The 23,671-nt window shown below is 31.6% G+C and overlaps 2 protein-coding genes across 34 annotated transcripts; one reads left to right on the forward strand and one right to left on the reverse strand.

Moving 5' to 3' along the window:
- Positions 1–2,056: 2,056 nt before the first annotated feature.
- Positions 2,057–15,050, reverse strand: LOC148618834 (palmitoyltransferase ZDHHC6-like). Of its 33 annotated transcripts, none has more exons than XR_015921482.1 (10): positions 14,660–15,039; positions 12,550–12,638; positions 11,817–11,973; positions 11,224–11,406; positions 9,790–9,948; positions 8,048–8,235; positions 7,466–7,515; positions 3,645–5,952; positions 3,507–3,538; positions 2,057–3,310 (listed from the first exon to the last, which is right to left on the reverse strand). XR_015921482.1 is itself a non-coding variant. In XM_088578095.1 (8 exons), exons 1-8 carry the CDS (start codon positions 14,909–14,911, stop codon positions 5,837–5,839), a joined length of 1,194 nt encoding a protein of 397 aa, XP_088434221.1. In that variant the 5' UTR covers positions 14,912–15,050; the 3' UTR covers positions 2,057–5,836. The 33 variants fall into 33 exon arrangements, 1 of the variants encoding a protein (XP_088434221.1); XR_015921481.1 differs by having other exon boundaries at positions 2,057–3,342; XR_015921474.1 differs by having other exon boundaries at positions 2,057–3,416.
- Positions 15,051–15,276: 226 nt separating this feature from the next.
- LOC148618835 (dynein axonemal assembly factor 5-like) lies at positions 15,277–23,554 on the forward strand. The gene is made up of 10 exons (XM_088578098.1): positions 15,277–15,947; positions 16,401–16,643; positions 17,778–17,864; positions 18,244–18,476; positions 18,821–19,030; positions 19,600–19,743; positions 20,181–20,349; positions 20,596–20,894; positions 22,018–22,366; positions 22,746–23,554. Exons 1-10 carry the CDS (start codon positions 15,317–15,319, stop codon positions 22,865–22,867), a joined length of 2,487 nt encoding a protein of 828 aa, XP_088434224.1. The 5' UTR covers positions 15,277–15,316; the 3' UTR covers positions 22,868–23,554.
- Positions 23,555–23,671: the final 117 nt, after the last annotated feature.

Genomic DNA, 23,671 nt, shown 5'->3' on the forward strand with positions numbered 1-23,671 from the left:
TAAAAGAAGCAGACATGAGAATTTTTTCTGTCTAAGACTTGAAGATATATTAACAGAGTCTGTGATGTAATAAACAAAACGAATATAAGTGGATATTAGTAGAAATTATTCAAGTTAGATTGTATTATCGAGTTAATTTAGAATCTTGATAAAGAACAAGCAGGCTAACAATTTAATAATCGTGTAGAATGCCAGTCATATTTCATTCCCAACTGTCTTTATTGGCGAAGCTAACACAATTATTTCTTGGTTTATATTTTATATAAAGACTAATCGCCTCAGAGACTATAGAAAATCATATTTTAAAACAATAATTTGTGTGGTGTACACAATCCAGACCCTAGATCTGGTTTGATTGACGGGGAGTCGGTGTGGGTCAGCGAAATAATTGGTAAAAGACAAAAATTTCTACGGATACATTAAATAAAGGATTGTTAATAAGACGAAACGGAATGAGATTATTCTCTTATTAAATTTTATCTTCCTTCTGTTTTAGTTTGATTTAATGCTCTATAAATTAACATGATATAGAAACATTATTTTGCTTCACGTTAAAATTAATTATACAATGACTCGATGTACTGTTGTAAAAGATGAAAGGTCACTGGTTTATACCAGGATATTACCACTTGCAGAGAATAAGAATGACTTTAAAAAGTGCATTGAGCAATTATAATTACTTCTAACATTTCTCTGAATATCTTAACACGTATACAGCTACTCAGAACGGTATCGAACACGTGTTGTTTAGAAGTCACAATGAACTGTTTTTTTTGGGCTTTTTTTTTTTTTTTTTTTTTTTTGTAAGTAATTTTCGTTTAAGCTGTTTTTGTTTTCCAATTTAAAAAGTCCCGTTAGTTTTCTCCAAATAATTGTAGTTCTTATTCAAATTAAGGTATATAAGTTAGTGTGAATAATCTTATATGGACAATTTATAGTTGCATTTTTACTTTCGCCTATTGACCATCACACAAGCTCGGAAAAAAAAAACACATTCAAGAAGACACATCACAACTGCTAAACATAACTAAAGCTGAGTTAACGTCGCACAAAGTTGTCACTCATTCTTAGTTCCTGTGTTATAATATGGTTGCCGAAGTAAGGTATACTTTTGTTATCATTTTCTTGATTATATTTCTCTGTTCTTTGAGAATTGTAGAGAATAATTTCTAGGGGTCAGGGTGTGAACAGAGTATATAGAGGATAAATTCTAGATGATAGGGTATGAACTGAGTGTATAGAGAGTAAATTCTATGTGACAGGTTTCGAACCGTTTGATAATCGAATAACATGGAAATTTATCGTGATAGAGATCGAAAACGTGAACACAATTTCCATGAATTTGGTACTTGAAAGACAACACAAAGAAAACTAAATGACCAAAACATGAACCCAATCATCAAATGGAAAGGGGTTCACCATTTTTTCTAGAAACGACAAGACGAGCTGCTTGCTGATGTACTGAAAATGTGACATGGAAAATAAATCTATTCAATGGTAGAGATTGATAGACTAGTTTTTGTCATCACATTTTTCGGATAGTATGAGTTTTGTAATGATAAGATCTGCTTCAATTACTTAGCCGTCAGAAGTTTAACAGTGTACACAAATTCTGAGTGACTTTAAAAAGCTCCACTTGCAAGAGTGTGTGGAATGTCACAAGAAATAAATATAAAATTGAAAATATGGAATGAAACGTGCTAGTTGAGTTTTCCTCTTTCAGTTTCTTAAAAAGGTCAGTATGTGACAGACTTCAGTACCTATAGTGGCTTTTGTGCTATTTACCATAGTCCTGATAGTAATATATCATAGATATTGTCTACATAGCTGACTATAACAGCAAAGCAACTGATAAACGGAACCGTTTGATCATTTTGACCTTGCTATCAAGTATCAAAACTGAAACAAAATAACGCTCTCACCAATTTCCTTGCGAACACGGACTGACATGGATATCCTTTGTTCAAACAGTGACAGCAATATTTGGGTGGTGTCAACTTAATTAATTGTTTTTTTCCCTTATTTGATAGATACAATTATGGAAAGAGAAACTACATTGACCAATATAAAGATAGTTTTAATTCAAATTAAAAAAATAAACAATTATTTAAATTTAAATCACAAAACAGATTCTCATATGGGTAAACATTTCAGGTTTAGTTTTATCATATATCAATGTGTGTAATCAAAATTATAAATATTCTGTGTTAAATGTAGAGAAATAATCAAAAGAAATCAAATTTATCACACAATGACAAAATTAAAAACATTGAAATTTTATCTAATCACATTTTTTTGTTGATTAGGAAAAAAATAATTTCAATATTTTTCAAAACTGGGAATTTAATATGCTTAACATGTCTCTTTACATAAATGACAATTTAATACAATGGGGAGGGGCATGCATATTGCTTTTCAAAATAATCTGAACTAAAAGGATTTGAATACAAATGTAAAAAAAATTAAGTGAACTCTTAACATAAACAGATTAAAATTCTAAGAAACAAATTAGCTTTGACTGTTTTTAAGACTTTATTTTGTTTAAATGAAATAAAAAGGACAATAATAATCTGAATTTTAAACAGTATAAAGTTTACCTCACCCTTCAAATCACAGGGAAAAAAAAGGCATATAATAATTCAATCTAAATTCCAAATGCAATCTTATCACAGAAAGAAACAGCTGCAAAATTTTATGATAATTAAACAGCACTCTCATTAATGTTGTAGGTTAAAAAATGAAATGACTGACATTTTCAAAACCAAGTAAAAAAAAGTATATCAAAATATTTCAAACTTCAAATCTGACAAAACAGCACTAAGATAAATGGTCATAAAACAAATAAGACGTACTCTTTATATACACAACATAAACACTTCTTGCTTAATATTATACTATAAAGTAACATAATAACCTTGACTGATACTATAAAGTAACATAATAACATTGACTGAAGCAAGAACAAACTTAGTTCATTTAAATGTGTAATATTCAAACAAGAAAAAGTTACTAATTAAATTTCAATAAGTTGAAAAGTATGTATCAAAAATGAAAAACTATATTAAAAAAATAAAATAACTTTTAATTTACCATGATTAGGAACTGATAAGTTTTTTTGTTCATTGTTGAACAGTTACAGTAACTAAGAGGTATGTACATGTAAGTTTCATAATTTGTTCGATTAAACAATTAAACATATTTCTCACCTTACATATACATTTATTTTCTGTCCTTGTAACACTAGGATTTCATTAAAAATAAAAAAAGCATAATAACTTGATTCTAAGTATTCTCCATTGGAAACACACACCTTTCAGTTCATTCTCCATTGGAAACACACACCTATCAGCACACACCTATCAGTTCATTCTCCATTGGAAACACATACCTATCAGCACACACCTATCAACACACACCTATCAGCACACATCTATCAACACACACACCTATCAACACACACCTGTCAACACACACCTATCAGTTCATTCTCCATTGGAAACATACACCTATCAGTTCATTCTCCATTGGAAACACACACCTATCAGCACACACCTATCAGTTCATTCTCCATTGGAAACACACACCTATCAACACACACCTATCAGTTCATTCTCCATTGGAAACACACACCTATCAACACACACCTATCAGTTCATTCTCCATTGGAAACACACACCTATCAGCACACACCTATCAACACACACCTATCAGCACACATCTATCATCACACACCTATCAACACACACCTATCAGCACTTGCCAAATTAGTTCATTCTCACTAGTCATCATGTTCATTCTAATGAGCATTGAAAACATACATGTATATACAAGTATCCATTACTCAAAAATGCATGCCTCTTCTTAGCAATTTTGATATTTTTTACTTAAATATGGTTTTAATGTTTGTGATACTTTAAGTTAGGGGTAAAATTATGTACTAAAAAAAAGGCAAAAATGTCTAAACAATTTGGCAAATGCTACGAGATGCATTAAGCCAAGAGTTTATATTAAGCAGAATTTATTCTGTCATATTAAGACAGACTGATAAAACATGACAAAAATTCATTGGTGAATTACAAATTACATTTGTATCAAGGTGCTCATAGTTAACAATGAACTATGAATTCTTAGCACTGTGCTATCAGTAATAAATTTTAATTAGAATGCACTATGGGTACTGTCTAATAATTTTGGAGGAAGGTCATAAGAGCTGTGCTATGACAGTAAGCACTGTGCTATTGAAAAATTATGGGGAGAACACTGATGAATACTGGAACACAAGATCTAAGTTTAACTTCTCATATACAAGAAGCAGGATTCCTTCCTTCAAAGCACACTATGTCAGGATTCCTTCCTTCAAAGCACACTGTCAGGATTCCTTCCTTCAAAGCACACGATGTCAGGATTCCTTCCTTCAAAGCACACTATGTCATTCTTATATAAGTCAGCAATAAAACAATTAAAGTTTTATTACAAGCAGAGTAATTCTAACTCTTTGAAAATAAATCAATAAAATAGTTTATCTTTTAAACAAAAATGTCTTTAACAAGTCAAACAAAACAAAAAGCTATATAAACTAATCTTCTACAGATACAAAGTGAACTATCCATACAATATCCCTCCATTTATCATCAAGACTTTGTATTCAAAGACAGAGTATATGTATAACAAAAATAAGCTTGCAAAAAATATAAATATGCAATGTTATGTACTTTTAAAATACCTTTAGTATAAATCTTATTCCATAAAGATCATTTTCTAGGAATTTCATAGAAATATAGAAGTAACACCTAGGACATCCAATACCACGCAATGAAGTGAATTTCAAACTAAATGGGAACCTAACATAATATTAAAAAAAAATACTGCAGCAATGGTGACAATACAGGAGACAAATCATTAACAAGCAATTTTCCATGTTTGTTCAATTTTCTGGTTGAAGTCTGAAGTTCATGATTTGAGGTAGAATACTTATGAAACTACCAGTAATCAAATTATTGTCATGTAAATAAATATTGAAATAGATTTTACTATGAAATTCATGAGGCCAGTAATAAACTACTTTTGAAAAAATTTCTGGTTTCAATAAAAAATGATTTAGCATAGAATATGAAGTAAATGAGACTACTAGTTGGTTTTAAAGACAATTACAAAATATCAACCCTGAATATTGAATAGCAATATGAGACATTCAAATGATGATCACTCTTCCTACATGAGATATAAAAGGCAGCTGGTCATTACAATCAAAATCAGGCACAAATATAATTTACCACAAACAATCTAGTCCTTAAATTATTATCAATTATGTTTTTTCACTGCAAATTAAACAAAAGTCATCAAAATCAAATTAAAAAAAGTTACTTGAATGGTACAACCAGCTAAGTATATTGATTTCTTATCAGGGTTAGTAGTGCACCAAAGCTTACAACTTAGTAGTGCCCATTCATGGGTACTTACAGCTTCAGTAGTGCCCATTCATGGGTGCTTACAGCTTTAGTATTACCCATTCATCAGTGCTTACAGCTTTAGTAGTGCCTATTCACCAGTGCTTACAACTTAGTAGTGCCCATTCACCCGTGTTTACAGCTTTAGTAGTACCTTTCCACCAGTGCTTGCAGCTTATGATTATTGTTATCAATTTGTGCATTTTGACCAAATGACTAAACCCAATAGCAAACTTAACAGTTTTTGTTCAGCAATCAGTAGATCTATTACAAAATGTATTTGTTAGGACTAACAGTGTTTATTGTTAATCAGTATATTGCCATAATGATGACTAGGTTTAGTTTGATATGAATTCCTAGACGTGTATTTTTCTATTTATAGGCCACTATTATTTCTCTTTCTTGTTCTCGTTAATATCATCTTCAGTATGATTTTGATCATCACAAATTATTTCTACAGCACAACAACGAGGGAACCAACCTCTGTGCCTTTTTTTCTTTCCACCTGAAAAATAAAAGATTCATTTTTTTAATTTGTAAACAAACAGAAATTTGCTTTTATCAATTAGGACTTTTATAACAATCAACTATTGGAAAATAATAATTTCTGAGATTTTCAAAAAAACTCGCATAATCTTATGATTTACATATAATTAACGGGTATCAATTGCAAGGAATCCAACATGCACACGATTAATTTTTGTAAATCTTATGATTAACGTATGTAAATTAACCTGCAACTTTTGTGATTTACACTAAACATGATTCAAACAAAAATAATTATCATATGTAGCCTAAGCTGTAAGCACTGGTGAATGGCACTAAACCGAACTACTAATATGTCCATTTAAGCTGCATACCTTGTAACATTTTTGACAAACTCTTTAAGATAAAAAATATATAAGCACTTCAGACGAAAATCATATAAATAGGAGTTGGTAATTGCAATTTCTCCAAGTCGAAAGTAATCACAAAACAGGAGGCTCCCAGAAGCCTGAATCTCTCACCTGGTTAATTTTTTGTCTTTTTAAGGGCAATAACTCTAATAAGAAGCTTTCAGACAATTTTGACTCAATATACACTTTGGTAGGACTAATCATAAGGATCATTTCATCAAATGAAAGTTACAGTCTATCTATTATAGTTTTCAAGATATTAGCTGAAAACTGCTAAAAACATCATTTTTCACCTTTCAAGAGCAATAACTCTTACAAGAGTCATCTGACAACTTTGATCCCTGAGGACATTTGTAGGCCTAATTATTAGAATCACTTCAGAAATAAATAGAACTTGGCTTAACAGTTTTGGAGATATGTGCAAAAAACCTCTGTCTGACCCCTATATTCTATTTTCAGTAACGGTGACCATGTTTTCGACAGATCAAAAATCACCACACATCAGTTCTATGCAAGATACCCCAAGGAACATTCATACCAAGTTTGGTTCCAGTTGGTCAAGTAGTATCAGAGGAGAAGAGTATTGATAAATTGTTAATGAAGACAGAAGACGAGGAGGAGTCCATCTATGATAACGGACAATGGTGACTGACGCCAAGTGATGGCAATAGCTCACATGGCCTTCTAGCCAGGTGAGCTAAAAATAAAAATTGTTGAAAATAATGATTATGCAGTATTACGTACACTGATAGCAAATATTCAACATATTTTGTTTATGACCTGTTGAAGATATTGACTCTGTGAACCTGATTCTATTAAAAATAGTAAAAAGGGCAATAACTCCAACATGGCTAAACAGATTAACAATAAAATTTGACCACAGACAGATCTTGATTTTAACCTAAGACCTAAAAATCTATAGGAAACTAGACATTTGTAAGTACTGCAAAGATTGGTTAAAATGGCTTAAAGGATGTTAATGCTACTGTCCATCTGTAACATAATTGTGGAAAGGATGTTGTTTTTGTAGTTTTTAGAATAACATCCTTCAAAATGAACTTTTTTTGGCAATGGAATAAAGCTTTCCACCAGGATTTAACAAAATGATTAAGAAAAACTAACCATTTTGGTCTTCGTCTTGTCTCTTCAGTCTGGTACCATACAACCAGTGTCTGGAGTAAAAATATATGTGTAACTGATAACATCCATAATTACTTTATACACTTTCTGTTCAGCTACCACTCAAGATTGTTTATGGCAATTTTTATGAGAATAATTAAAATGAATTGACAAAAAGATTGATATATTTCATAAGCATCTGTCAACATTATTCTGTAGGGTAATCAACATCTTTTTTAGCCTATTAATTGTACATAGGTTGAACCAGTATGATTGTATATTTACCCCTTGATTTGCTCAAGACCTAAGTCAATCAAGTATCAGCTTTATATGTGCCATTACTTAATTCTGAATTTTACAAATGGGATTTACACCTCTAATATCCAAACACTAAAGATTCTGAAAAAAATCATTTGTGTTCTTCCAAAAAATGAAAGCAACATATATATGATATGTACACATAGCCTTTGCTATTCATTTATAGTCAGCATCTTTAAATATAATTGACATGTTTTAACATGGACAAATAGAAATCATTTTCAACAGCTCTAGTAAAGACTAATGACAGTATACTATCATACTTACTGTTTCCATCGTGTAACTAGCACCTTGTCCCCAGCTCTCAATGGAATTCTCGGTTCATCTGTCCATGGGAACTTTATACACACTTTACATCCTTTAGATATTGGGAACCAAGCCCCAGAATAATTTTCTACTATTGTATACTCAAATGTTCGTTCTCTCTTCTGCTGTTTCTGTTTTAACTGCTCTATCTAAAAATCATAAAGGCAGAGATGACTCAGTTCTATTGCAATATTATGCAGGTCACAGGTTACATATTTTTATCAATGTCATCACCAGATAGAAATGGAGGGGTTCTACTTCTTACCAACAATTACCTACACCCCTATGAGCATCCTTGCACCATTCATTACTTCGAAAAGCCCTGATGCAACTTTGATTAATACCCAATCCATCTATTTATGAAAGAATAATCATGGGAACCAAGATTCTAGCAGAAATCAAAAGAACACAATCCAGGAACACACACCAGAAGACAGACACCACAACAAAGAACATGAAATGCACAAAATAATATGTAAGAAGAAACAAAGTAAACATGGACTCCACTGAAAACTGGGAAAACACTATAAATAACTTCATTTTACTGATTAAAACAATCAGATAAATCTGAGGTTATATGATACATCTATTGTATTATATGCCCACTACTTTCAGATCCTAGATAGAACATATTTTCATCATTCTATTTAACAAAACATTCTGTATACAAGGTATAGCAATGTGTACACAGTTAGTCAGATCTTCAGATTATAATTGACTACTGAAAACACTACTCAAGTACTCAAATATTATTGAAGTAGAAAAATGGGTCTGTCACCTAAAAATGGTCATATTTAGCTGTTTTTGTGGAGCTCACCAGGCATGGTAAGACATGATTGAAATGTATTTATCCCACTCTTCGTATCCTGTGAAGGCCATTGAAGCAAACAAGATTCTAAAAGTCGTGAGTGGAAGGTCAAGGGTCTCTAGAAGGGTCATTCATGTTAAAAAATCTTCACTGGAGTTGAACCTAAAACTGGAAGTGGTTAAAACAAAGTGGGTGACATATATTGTAGTAAGAGTGGTGAGAGACATCATTCTCTTAATAGATTCCAGGTGAAATAACTGAAATAAAGCACTATGGAACAATTCTTCTACAGCAAGGGGCCAAGAAATTCTTCCAAAAACCACAACTGTTTGTGAGCAACATAAACTTGAGATTCTTTGTTAACCTCTCTGGTCAATATTTTTATCAAACTCTATATAATTTAGTCTATCATAAAACACATTTACTTCACGTGCAGATATAAAAATGTATGCTTTCCTAAACTAAAGATAACATTGCCAGAACCCAAAAATGGCAAAACAGCTCCATCCTGGATATATCAGGCCACAGCAGGATAAGGGTTAACAAAGGTAGGTACATCGCCATAAATGTAGAACAGGAGAATCTAATACTTTGAAAACACATGATTATCATATGTTTCCAGGCCAAAATTAACATATGAGAATCATTTGATAATTACATGACTATCATATGGTAGTAATTAGAATCAATCACTACCAAATGTGTCCATATGATAGGTGTACAGTGCTTGATTCATATGATTCAATGGTAGAACTAGATCTATTTTTGTTTTTATCTCATAAATATGTGATGTCAAAAAATGGCAGTCCGAAACAGAATTTATCTAATTAAGTCTCTCTATTAGAATTTAAATTAAACATTAATATAAAGAAAATAATTCACTTTGTTTACTTACAGTTAGAGTAAACTGATCACACTCCCTTCTAACATTCCATGTAACACCATCAGATTTAGGATAACCTGTCCATGTAAAAACCTCAGCCAAATTAGCCTTCCATCCTAGATTATAAGGGTATATAAATTCCTCCTCGTCATCCCTATCCCTATCTAAGGCCTGAAAATGAAGTCAAATAGCAAGGAGTAATTGAGGAAATCTATATAAAAAATAAATATGATGCACAGAACAAGTTCCACACACTCATTAAATCTATGCATTCTCCGGCACTCGTAATCATATTTTGGTTATTCACTCCTTCCAATTAATTATCCTATTATTATTACTTGTGTCCTATCCATGTGCTTAACTTTGTTCAAATCAAATTTAACTTTTGATTGAAAACTACACTCAGTAGTTTTATTGTTCAATACCAAAGAAGGATAAATAGGTAACATAATTCAAACATAAATTGAATCAAGAAAACTATGATACACAAGTTTGCAATTTCTGATTCATATCACTACCCTTTGCACTGTACATCTAAAGCTACCCTTGGATTAAAAAAATTGGAAAAAAAAATCAAATATATACGAATTCATTTTTTAATTTTTTTTTTTTTGGAGGGGGTTGAGGGGGGTTAAATCATGCATTTTTATATCAAATACAGTCAAACTTTGGTAGCTCGAACTCCAAGGGACCATTGAAATGTGTTTGAGTTATCGGGAGTTCGAGAAATTGAAGTTCAAATATTTCCAAATTTTTGTTTGTCGCTGGTCCGAGTTCCACTTTATCGTTAAAAGAATGCTTACTTCTTTCGAAATTGTGTTAGTTTGTGCATCTTTTTTATTTGCTTTCAGAAGATTATATTGACTGGTGGACATTAAAAATACTGGGTTTGCCTTTAAAATATGTTCAGAGTTCGAGATCCTTGGTCAATAATTTGTTTTCATCTGATTTTCTTCAATGCTTTCATCATGCCGACTTTGGAACATTTTCAAACTTCAATCAATACTATGTTAAGATCAAAACTGCCTAATTAATGATGACTTATATATTACCTGCAATTAACTAGAATGACACTGATCAATAATAGGGTTTCAGATTTTCACACCTTTAATTACCCAAGCTGACAAAATTGCTCAAGAAATCCAAGGTTATTTACATTGGTTACATAGGAGACTTGAGAAATCCCAGGTGTTTGAGCCATCCAAATTTGAGCGTGTGAAGTTCGCCTCTAATTGTCTTAAACAGTTATGTTCATCTTTGTTATTATTAGAGTAATGAGAACATGCTCTTCAGTGTAATTTTGCACTGTAATGGAACTAGATGGTTATCTCTAGTATTTATTTTCAGCTACACATATCATTGCTAGGTACATGTATATTGTTCTATTTGTATTTTTTAATATTTTTACTTTACAATACCAAAAAAACTAAAAACTGGTTTGCTTACCTTTTCTATAATCCATGACTCTATACCAGTTTCATTCTTCCATATATTTCTCATTTGAATAACAAACAGCATTCCTACTGCTAAAAATACACCAACAGCTAAACCAATGGCAAACATAGCACCAATAAATCCAAACAGGCCTAAATATACTACAGGATCCTTAGTATAATAATAATAATATTGCTGGAAAAAATACATATAAAAGTATGATAGTACATGAGTTTCTTTAAAATCATTATGCTTGCTGTAAAATATATTTGGAAGAAGAGTAAATTACATTGCAGGTTTATTCTTATTTATAGGACAAAAACATGAAATAAAAACACACAAACTTTGTAAATCTGATTTTTTCACACTGTTATAATTGTTCTAATGTCCACTGTGCATATACATTGTTTATCTGGGTATAAAACTGATTAGCGCCCTGTAAATAAACTTAATTTTCAAATGAATTAAATCAAGTAATCTGTCCCACTTATTATTTGCAAGAAATATATCTAAAAAGTAGATTTATAAGACTGTCAATACAAAAATACAATAAATGGAGATTTTTTCATAATACAACTTAAAACATGCAGGAAAATTACTCTTACCCAATTAATAGCTCTGTAAGTTGATGGTATTAAGATACATAAAGCATGAACACAACCCACAGGAGCAAAAAACAGGAACCAAACAAAATTGGCATGATTAAAATGTCCACAACATGTGTTGATCCATGGACAATGATGATCCATTTTAATCACACATCTATAAATACACAAAATACACATTTTAGGCACATCATTCTTTCATGTTTATGGTAACAGTCATAGCATACATAGTAAATACTAGTAGTACACACACCTGTATTTAAAATGTTCAATGACTTCTTAATACATTTTGTATGCTAGTTTGAATACTATAATTATTAAATCAAATACAACTGTACATGTACCAACAGCAGTTATCCTTTATCAGCATTTCTTTTTTTTGTGATATCAATCATTTTAGACTTTTATATGTGTACAATTTATGAGGGGATAATTTTTTTATAAGTTAAAAATTTATACATACATAAAAAAATATTTCAATATGTAAACATAATATTAGTATACAAAGACACAGTGTCCTTCTTCGTGTCAAGTAAAAAAAAGGAAATGAGGAGTAAAAGGGGATTGAAACACTGAATTTAACATGACAAGGATTAACCAAAAAAGGATAAACTCTTCAAAAAAGACTAAAAACTTAGTAACCATACATTATTTAATTATTATTACTAATCATTAAAGTATCCATTAAAAAAGTCAAACATGTATACAAAAACAAAGAACAATTATAAAATACCTGTCACATTTTCTGCAGTGATGGGACCTAGGAGATTTATAGCCTTCACACAAACTACAATATTGTAAGTACTGCTTATCTTCTTCAACCTTAAACAGTAAATTAAAATTACTATACATTTGTGTCTCATTGCATCGACTGAGGTAAGGGTAACCTTAACCAAAGCAAGAACTTATATTTTTTTTTAAATAATTTGTTTAATTTGTTTAATAATGATTAATTCTACTGCACAATTAATTAGACAATTACTGTCAATTCAACAGGTCGAAATTTGTTGATCAAATTGTTAATTACCTCACTTAAAATTTTATTTTTTCCTGTATTTTAACAGTAGAATATATTTGCCAAATGTTGAGTTAAATTGGTGATGATTTTGAAAATTTGGTAGCAGCAATCTCAATCATTTTTTACATTTCCTAAAACACTACATGTATATGTACATCTTTTGTACCTCATGGTATGCAGTAAATTTAATGAAACACAAGTCCAAGTTTCAGAAAAATAGTTTAGATTATTAAATAATATACAACTTCTCTTATTATGTAATGATCTTACATACATGTATTTACAAGAAGATAACAAAATGTGTACAAGATATTATGGTATAAACTCTCAAATACAAAATGTGGAGACTGAGACAAACAACAGGAAAAATTATAATGCAAAAAAGTATGGCAAGCCAAAGTTGAAAGTGGGCAAAAATGCCTATTTATTTATATCTATAAATCACATCATTTTTTATAAATATTTTTAAATGAATTATAAATATAAATAAATGATATTCCTAATTATTTATAAATATTTATAAATAGTCATTTTTGTCCACTTCGGCATACCATAAAAAAAACTGCCCTTTTCAATACCTAGCTGGAGCCCTGCATAATTGATATTGCCTCATGACAATATGAACAATCCAATGTATTTGAATTACTACTGCAATCTGGATGAATTTCATATTCTGGGAACAAAAACAAATAACAGGGACTGAGCGTCAGTGGCGTCTTACATGTACATACATAGTTCCTCTGTCAAAACATGGCTTAAATTCTTTGTTGGAAGTGCATATTCAATAAGGATGTGATCGTTTGAACTTTTAACACAGATGCACATCATATGTTATAGAAAATTCTTGCATATTCCCACTGGTCACAACATCAGCGATTTATGTACATGTATAACAACATAATGGTACATGTACATTACAAATCAAGTTAAGTGAAATTTGAGTTCAAATAGCTCTGTGCCTATATGCAAAGCCTAAGATCATACATGTGTATTAACAATTCGCATTTGAGGTTGGGGAGCCTCTACAGGCTAAACGTCCACACATCCAGTTTGAGTCAATAACACATGGAATCATGATGGAAATGCTTCAATTACGTTAGTAATGTGGAAGTTGTGAGAAATTTATTATACAAATACCGGTATGTACAAAATGATACTAAGATAATAAAAGTTACCAAATTGTATATCAATTAAAAATCATTCAGAATTAAGACAAAATACACATTTAACAAACTTGAAAGACTATTTGAAACAAATATAACAGGAATAGGTATGATGTATATGTCAAAGAGACAACCCCAAATTTTAATATCATCCCATGCGTTAGCACTGAAGTACTTTTTAACACATGGGATATCAACATTTTCGTCCAAGATTTTATTACAACTTTTGAAACATCTGGTATGCATCGACTTTGGCGCCAGTCAACATAACTTATGTGACTTGTTTTGTGTCTGACCAACATGAAGTCTGTCCACTTTCAAGCACTGGGTCCTGCTCCCACTATCAAATATGCAGCCAGACTATTATATAACACAAATAGAAAGCTGTCTAGTTTATTAAATGTGATCACAATTCATGAACCCATTATTGTCATGATTCCATATGTTATTGATACAAACCGCATGTGTGGACGATTATTCTTTGTTTTTTTATAGTTGAATCTAGGTTTCATAGCTGTCCGATTTTTGTACAATTTATTTCATGTTCATGCTCAGACAAAAATAATCTACTGTACCTGATCTTATTATTGAAAAAAAAACACAATACAATTTAGATTGTATTCTTGCTCATGAAAATGAGCGTTCTTCATAACAAAACTTACAGGTTCCCAACCATAGGGTACAAAGCCAGGTCCCTTGAATGCCGCTAACAAGTAATTGTACAATGTCAATACATTCCACAGCAAAAAAATTAGAAGATTAATTATCCCTCCTAATGTACTGACAGGCCACCACATTAAGTCATTTCTTATCGTCCCAGCTGAGATTAGAAAAATCACGGATATTGCAATGATAGGACCCCAGTGAATAAGTTGCATTAGACTGATTTCTACTCTTCGAACTGTCATGGTCATTTAATGATTTCTTAATTACATAAATATATGAATTTTCCCTAAATTCAACCCTTTTATAATGCTAATTAACGATTAGTCTGTCTTGACATGTTTTGTTTATAAACCGGAAGCAGTGTGCTCATTCGGAATTAAACTTCACCTAGAATGTCGCTAAAGGGGGGAAAGAAAATACAACAATGAAAATGGTGATCTCTCATATTTTTGAAATTGTGATCATTCATTTTTAAATTAGATTATAACTTTAAAAATTATTAAAAATGTTGGTAAAAACTTAGAAATTTCAATGTAATTTACGATTTTGAAATTTTAATCCAGGTAATAGGCATAATTTGAACATTTCGAAACTTCTCGAGATTTTCCCTCTTGCTCTATTGGAATCCAAATCGAGGCGTTGCGATCAACAACATGGCGAGCCTAGACCAGAATGCCAATGCTACTCTCCAAGGTTTAGCCCGACACGTCAATTGTTTGACTGAGGAAAATAGAAATACAAGAAAAAAAGCTTTAGAAGGTCTGAAGAAAGATACTATAGATCGGAAACCACCTCTTGAAGTTCCCGAACTAGCTCACATCTTTAGTGAAATTGTCAAACCATTGTTGAAAGTTTTTGCTGACCCAGTTGAAAAATGTCGAAATATATCCATTTGTACCGTGATGGATTTCTGCAAAGCCATCCAAAATCCGGTGAACAACTTACCTTACATCATGCCGGTTCTGGTTCAGAGACTGGGACAACAGGAAATTGTAGAACCCTCAGAAGAACTGAGGCTTTTGTTAGTGGAATTCTGTTCATCCATTGTAGAATTTTCTGGAAAGAACCTTAATGTGTACTTGGATGATTTCATTAAAATTCTGCAACGGACAATAATTGATCCATTTCCTGATGTAAAGAAGGAGAGCTGTAGGTGTGCTGCAGCATTAGCAAAATCAATTCCAGAATATTTTCACATGCAGTCTGAATCTCTGATAAAACCATTGCTGTTATCAATTACCCATCAACATTCTAAAGTTAGAACTATAGTGATACAAACAATAGGTAAATATATGAATTGATTAAATGTTAATGCAGTTAACATTCGGGTCAAACCTTTCAATCAATTTTTCTTGTTCCATTTAGTGTGTGAGTCAATTGTGATTACAATGTACATGTACTTGTAAAACTTGAACTGTTAAACTGTAATTTGATTCTACACTTTATTTTTTTTAATTATTGTGAATTTTGTAATTTCTCTTTCTTTTCAAATGTGTATTTTCAATGCATTTGCTGATTGCATGTATTTAGTTGTATTTAAGATTATCTGTTTCTAGTGATGTGTATACATGTAGTAATACTTTTTATGAAAAAACGCAATCATGTGGAGGAAAAAAAGAATAGTTATATATTATACAAAAATTCTTGAAAATATTATTATGTTTCACAAATTCTTTGTAAAGATAATGTATTGTATTGAATTTGTATTGATCTGCATTAAAACATTTTCTTTGATAGGGGATGTAATACAGTACGGGAATGGTAAATCAGTTGACACAATAGTATCTCACTTTGCCCAGCGTTTGTTTGATGACTCTCCAGCAGTCAGGAAAGCTGTTGTGATGGTGACAGGCCAGTGGCTGTTAGATTTACCTGATAGATACTCATTTCATCATAAACTGATGCCCTTATTAATGACTGGAATATCAGATGGTCAGCCAGAGATACAGGAGATAGCTGATTCTCTGTGGTATGATGTTGGTAAGTGTTAACATTTTTTTTCATGTTTGGGTGTGTTTTATTTCAATATATTTTTTGGCTAAATCAGTCATAAATATTTAAGTAATTTATATATCAAGCACTGAATTTAAGTTAAAATTTTGATACATTGTATAATGTGTTTGTGAAAAAAAGGCTTTGTGAACAAGTGAATCCCTTACAAAACATTTGTATTGATTGGACTCTCCGACAAATGTGATGACTTTTCATAATGAATTGTCCAATATCCTTCATCTGTGACAACATCCCATTCAAATCTTCTTATGGAGTTTTCATATCTCAACTCATATATTGTCTGAATATAGCTGAAATATTGCTGCTCGGACTTTAAACCCCATCAAACAAACAAACAATCAACTAATATGTTATGCCAGAGCTTGCCGTAACTATGCAGACTTTTCGTATCGCTCTAGACTACTTACAATTAGGCCTCTGAAACAGGGTTATGTTGCTACAAGATTAAAGTCATCACAACAGAAATTTTATGGTCATCATTATGAACTTGTGGATCATTACGTTGTATCCATCTGCACAATGAAAACTGATTTGTTCAGCATGTCATAGTTTTCCTTTCATCTTCCCAGACTCGACTTTCTTAGAATCTGTGAGCAACTCAGTGGGTGTTTCTAGAAAAGCAGAGGACGCTTATTCTACTGGTGCACCTGATCCATGCTCCCTGTTTTTTAGTGAAGTCTGAGTTGCTCATTGACTTTTGTTACTTTGTATGTATTATTTTAATACTACATGTACTTAGTTTACTTATTTTACTTACTTTATGTTCTTTGTTGTGTGTGTCTGTTTTCCTTGTCTGGTCTTTGTCCCTGGATTACATTCTTTTGACTTCTGCTAGAATCTTTGTTCCCTTGATTACTCTTGTACAATTCTAAAGTGTTTACCTATACATTTATGATTTTGTTTGAAATAATTGGTACAGTGTTAGTATAAGATAGAAATATGATTCAATTATAACACAATCATCTTTGTATTATGTGAATGGACTTTTTTCCTGAAATAGAATTCTAACAAATAGTGTTGTTCAATATTGTTACAAGTTAAACATATGGAACATATACATGTACATGTATAGTCAAATTGATTTCGTTTATATTATTGCAGGGCTGAAGTTTGAGAAAGAAAACGAAGAAGACCTAAAGGATAAACTTGATTTTGAAAAGCAAGCTCCAAAGCATTATCCTTCAAATGGTAGGAAACGAAATTGTCACTTCTTATCTTAGTCAAAATTATTTACCCAAATTTATAGAATAACATGTATAAGTCTGTTATTTGAAACCATACTATTATCTTTACCACACTTTTACAGTATGAAAAACTTTAAAGAGACATTGTAGAGCTACAAATTACTTTCAAATACTGGGTTGAAATGTTCATGGTTTGTGAAATTTTATTAGTTCATTAGGTAAAGGTTTCATTTTCAATTTAAAAACTACAAATTTCTTAGTTTGAAATGTTCTTTGAAGCCAAGAAAATTTTAACACAAAAATAAAATTTTCTTCTACAATACATGTATATTTTCACTTCTTTTTTTCCGTAGTTTAAGATCTGAGCTCTTTTTATATTTAAGTTGAAAGACCTAATTTAGGATGCAGAGTACTGGTAAATAGAAATCTTTCAAAAATTATTAATGGACTGATGAGAGATATTGTTGATTGGGTGGCATCTACCAGAATTAAATCAGCATCTTTACTGTATGTTCTATTACTGAATGCTGAAGATTACATCACACAACACATGACTTCATTAATATCAGGCTTGAATAAAGCATGTGCTGACCAAGAAGTACAGGTTGTCAAAGATGTAAGCTAATTTGTTTTTGGTTGTTAAAATCTGTTATTTACCCTTATAATGGTCTTTATATAATTTGATTACCGGTATGTATTTACAAACCTGCAACAATATTTTGAGAATTCTTACTTATCAATGAGTTTGTCTTTTTTAAACCCCAAGAATTATCTACTTCCGTTGTTTGTGAAGGAAGAGTTCATTCATGCTTTTTCCTCAGTGGTTGATGTATATTGTATCAGAACTATAAAAATCAATTACAATAACATACCATAATACATAATATGTGATAGTATAGATGATATTGTTTCTGTATCTTTATATGTTATCCAACTTATCTAATATTTGACATTTCACAGGTTCAAAAGAGTGCCGAATTAATAGGCTATTTTGTAGAGCCTGAAGTCTGGTGGAAATTGGTGCAATCAAACATAAAGTCTACACAGTCCTATACCTCTCTAATGGTCCTGGCAAATATAATGAAAGGCACAGAGCGATGCAAACTTAAACCCTATCTAGGAGATATTTGTTGTACCCTGGCAAACCCTGATATCTGTCTCACTATACAGGTAACCCATTTCTGTCTGTGTTATAAGAGGATGTTTCTTTAGGAAATGAAGATTGTATAAGAGTCTTCTATACATATACATATAAAGATAGATCCTAAAATATACTCTTAACAATTGAGCAACTTATACCCTTGAATATGTATCTATTTTAAATTACTTTGGCAGTCATTTTTATGTCGCTACATGCCATTAGTATCATGAAGTTACAATTTTATAATGTACATTTCATAATTGACAACATGTCTGATTTCTCATGTTTTGCGAGTGACTTAAAAAGTAGTACATTTTAAGCAATATAAGAATCAGAAAGATATATGTGCTTATCTCTTACTTCAATTTCTCAGTGTTTCAGGAATGGGGTTAGCAAGGGACCCAGTAGCCAATATAATGGACAATTTTGTTTTGTCTTCAAGTTTTAAAAAAACAGTAACATATGGTCTTATTAAAAACTCTCTATTTGCAAATATGGCTTCTAGACCAACAATTTATAAAGTTTTTCCCCCGTTATAAAACAACTAAGTAATTGACTGAAAGGGAGATAACTAATTATTATCTTTTTATTTACCAAGATACAAATGCACCAACAGTTACTTCTTTGTCTGAAAACAATGATGGAAGTTGGACAATCAGATATTATGGATGTCAGTCAAATCATATTTAATATCATCATTACTGTCATTGCACTGAAACAAACAGATTCTACAGCTGAAGAGGTAGGTTTTAGATTGTTAATAACAAAGATTCTTACCAGAGTATATTTTACACTCCCAGCAGCATTTTTTGAAAGCATTCAAGTTTGAAAAGGGCTGACAATAAACATATGATGCTCACTGTTTTATAGAAGTTAATTTCTACATTGATTTTGTTACGCTCACCCAAACAAACATTTTGATTGTGTTATCTAAAAATGAATTGATTCGTACAGGAAAGTTCAGCCTGAGTGACAGAATATTAGATCTTTGAGTAAGAGCAGTGCACATGCTGAACACTTCATTCTCTGTCAAGTGGGGTAATAATTTGCTGTTTTAAGTATATTCACATTCCCTTGTTTATCAGTGGTAAGTTATCTTCCTTGAGGTACTAGAAACAATTGGTTTTTTTTTTAGAAAGAAAAAAAAATTGTGCTTTACATGTGATTCTATTTTTCTAGGCACACATACTCTTGAACAAGCTAACAGAAGTTGAAGGATTTTCTTCAAAAGTAGATTTGTTTAGGAAACACTCAAAGCCATTAATTGGGTCTTTTGGAGAGAGTTATGTCATGTGGAACACACATACTCCAGAGAGACTTGTATTAGATACACTTCTAGTTGAATCAGGTGAATAATTGATAAAAAGTGACATTGTATTACTCCCTTTTATACTGACCTATAATTTTATGTGTGTATTATACACTGGAAAAAGTATGAAGACACATTAGAAATTCAATATAGCATTAATCACTGGAAAGCCATTTTAATGTGTTCGAATACTTTTGTTTTGTTAAGGCATATGTTCTTACATATATTTTTGAAATCAGGTACTTGTGCACAGGATAAATATTGATAGACATGCTATTATTTCAGGGCCTATAGTAGGAGAGCAACTAGATGAAGTAATGGGTATCCTGGTTCCTTGTTTAAATCCTAAAAAAGATGCAGAAATGAGATTCAAGTTCTTCAGTCTCCTCTCCCACTTATTAATGAATGCCAAAGAGACTGTTGACTCCCAGGGAAAATTTGGTGCTGTGTCTGTTGATGTTGTGAAGGACATAATCATACCCAACATGGTATGGCAGGCAGGAAGGACAGCATCAGCCATCAGAACTAGTGCTGTCTCTTGTTTGTGGGCATTGTTACAGAGTGGTGTCCTGGAAAAAGACAAGGTAAACTGGATTCAGTGTAGTGTTTGGTAATGGTTACTAATATGAAGGAAGATTGAAATATTAAACTTTACACTAAGTTACAAGGTTCTGAAATCATTTGGGCAGAAGAAAATTATCTTTTTTACATTGCACTGGACAAAGACACCTCAACAAAGTTTAGGACTTTTACATAAAGGTTTCAGTCTTCCATTTGGTATGAATGTTCCTTAAGGTGTTTTGCATTGAACTGATATCTGATATAGGGATTTTTTATCCATCGAAAAACATGGCACCATTACTAAAAATAAAACATAAGGGTCAGACAGAAGTTTTTCACAGGTATCTCCAATACTGTCAGGTTTAGCCAAATTCTGACATCAGGTAAAAGTGATAAGCATGATGAGATCTATCTGTGGTCAAATTTTCGTGTTAATCTATTAAGCCATGTTTGAGTTATTGCCATTCTTCAACATCTTTTTGCTACTTTTATTGTTATTACATTAAAAAAAATCTCTTCTGAAACTACTGGACAGAATTTATTGAATATTGATATGATTGTTCCTAAGGTATGAGCATTAGGAATTTTTTTCCAAGAAAAGCATGGCCTCTTTTACACAAATAGAATCTTGCTTATGAAGCCAGGGGAGCAATACAGACTCTTTAGAGCCTTTAGTTTGTCTGGTTGTCTAATATAACTTCATTCACAACTCTTCCTATATTACTCATTAGATTTTTATGGAACTGTATTGAATATTGCACCACTATATAGATATGTGCATATTGTAAGGAATGTTTTTTTTTAAAAAGAAATGGCTGTGGACAGCTATTTTCCAGCTTTAATGTTATGTGCAACAGCTCCTGTAAAACTTACTGGATTGGTCATTTAAAAATGCATAATAACAATTATTTGGACAGCTATATTTTCTTATTTTTCCCTGTAATGAAACCAAAGCATGTATTTTTATGCTAACAACACATAATACGGCAGATATACTTGTCACTTTAGGGAGAAATCCTAGTTATTCTTCTTTAGTTCAGAATTTTTTAATCATAACTCTTTGTTCAATCGTGCATTTAGATTTAGAATTTTCATGCTTTTTTTTTGGACAACATATACTGTTAGTAAGTCTAGTATATTTTGTAGATGTCAGCAGTTGTTGAAGATCTTATCACCCATCTCAAAACATCAATGGACAGTGACACCAAGAGCACACGTCTAATATCATGTCGTGTGATGACACGATTATTTGAGTTGATCGGTTGTTCACTTGATCAGGACAATCTGTATAACTTCTACCCTGAGTTACTGAAACGACTTGATGATAGCTGTGATGAGATCAGAATAGTTGTCACTAGAACATTCCTGGCTTATTTAGACTGTTTCGAGGGCAGCTACAAGGTTGATCAATACCGACTACATTTAGAAGCCATTTACAAAGGATTATTAGTTCATCTAGATGATCCTGAACCTAAGATACAAACTGCTGTCCTGGGTAAGTAAGAGTCTCTTTTTTGAGGGCTGTTATCTTTTGTGCTATACAAATTTGATGACTTCATCTATAACAATGAAAAAAAAAAGCCATCAACAGGAATTCAAATCAGTGTGAGTCTGATGTCTCAGACTCTCAATTTTTTTACCTAGGACCTTTGAAATTGTAGTTGTGGACTTTAAACCATTTAGATGGTTTGTTGTAAATGAACCTGCTTAATAATAGATCAAAAGAATTTACTACATCAAGGAAGGAAAGTGTATTTTCAAGCAAAAGGATTTACATCATGTAAAATTATAAATGTACAAACAGGAAATGAATGAAATTTTAATGTATTTGATCTGTAACTGTTAGCAATACATTGTTCTTTATTTTTTAACAGAGGTTCTAAAAGAGTCAGGAAAGTTATGTCCGAAGATGTTAGCCACAGAGGTTGAGGGTGTCAAACACAAACATAGAACTGCCAAGTACTGTGAAGAACTGTTGAAACTATTTGGTTCATAATGATATATACTGTAGCTATATAAATGTTGATTATGTGTTCAAAGCAGGTCATAATTTAATGTCATAAAATCATACCAAATTTAAACCTCTTGTTTTTCATTTTAATAGCCTCATACATAGCATCTAACCTCTAGGGTTACATCCTTTCCTTTCAACTTTTCAAAAGCTTTCAATGGTGAAACAGTTATTGAAAACTGATAACACTTCAACAACACTCAAGTCTGCACCTATCAACTCGTAGAAATATTGTGTAAATTGTACCAACAAATATTGTGTACATATTAAAGTGAAACACAAAAAAATTTCCCCCAAGAGCATTGAACAAGTATTGATAAAGAACCATCAGTGCTTTTCTAAATTCGTCCATCAAAATATGTCTGCTAGACCTAGTTATCTAGGCAAACAAAACAATGATTCTGGAATCTAGCCTTGATCCACATGTAAATCGGAGTGAATTTTTTTAGGTACAACAGTCAGTAAAATTGTAAGGAAGAGCACAATTTTTGGTGGAAAATGTGAAGAATGATCATGTGTTTGTTGTTGTTCTTTTTTTTTGTGCTGTAGAACTATTTACATCCAGGGCGTATGTTGTGTCCGATCCACATAAACGTGTATGTTTTTTTTTTTTTCAAATCAAATTGCTCTGTACATATTTGAAATGATTTACACAATAAATATTACAAGCCATTTGAGATGTTATCATTCAATGTTTACAGGTGACCCATGCAAGACCGCCATTTTGCCATGATTTGTTTATACAACTAATGACCAGATCAGAATAAGTAAAAGCTAAGAACTGTGAAA

Source organism: Perna viridis, chromosome 4 (assembly GCF_037379345.1).
Source record: "Perna viridis isolate PV_CMFRI_1.1 ecotype Kerala chromosome 4, ASM3737934v1, whole genome shotgun sequence".
In the NCBI taxonomy this organism is placed as follows: Eukaryota; Metazoa; Mollusca; class Bivalvia; order Mytilida; family Mytilidae; genus Perna; species Perna viridis.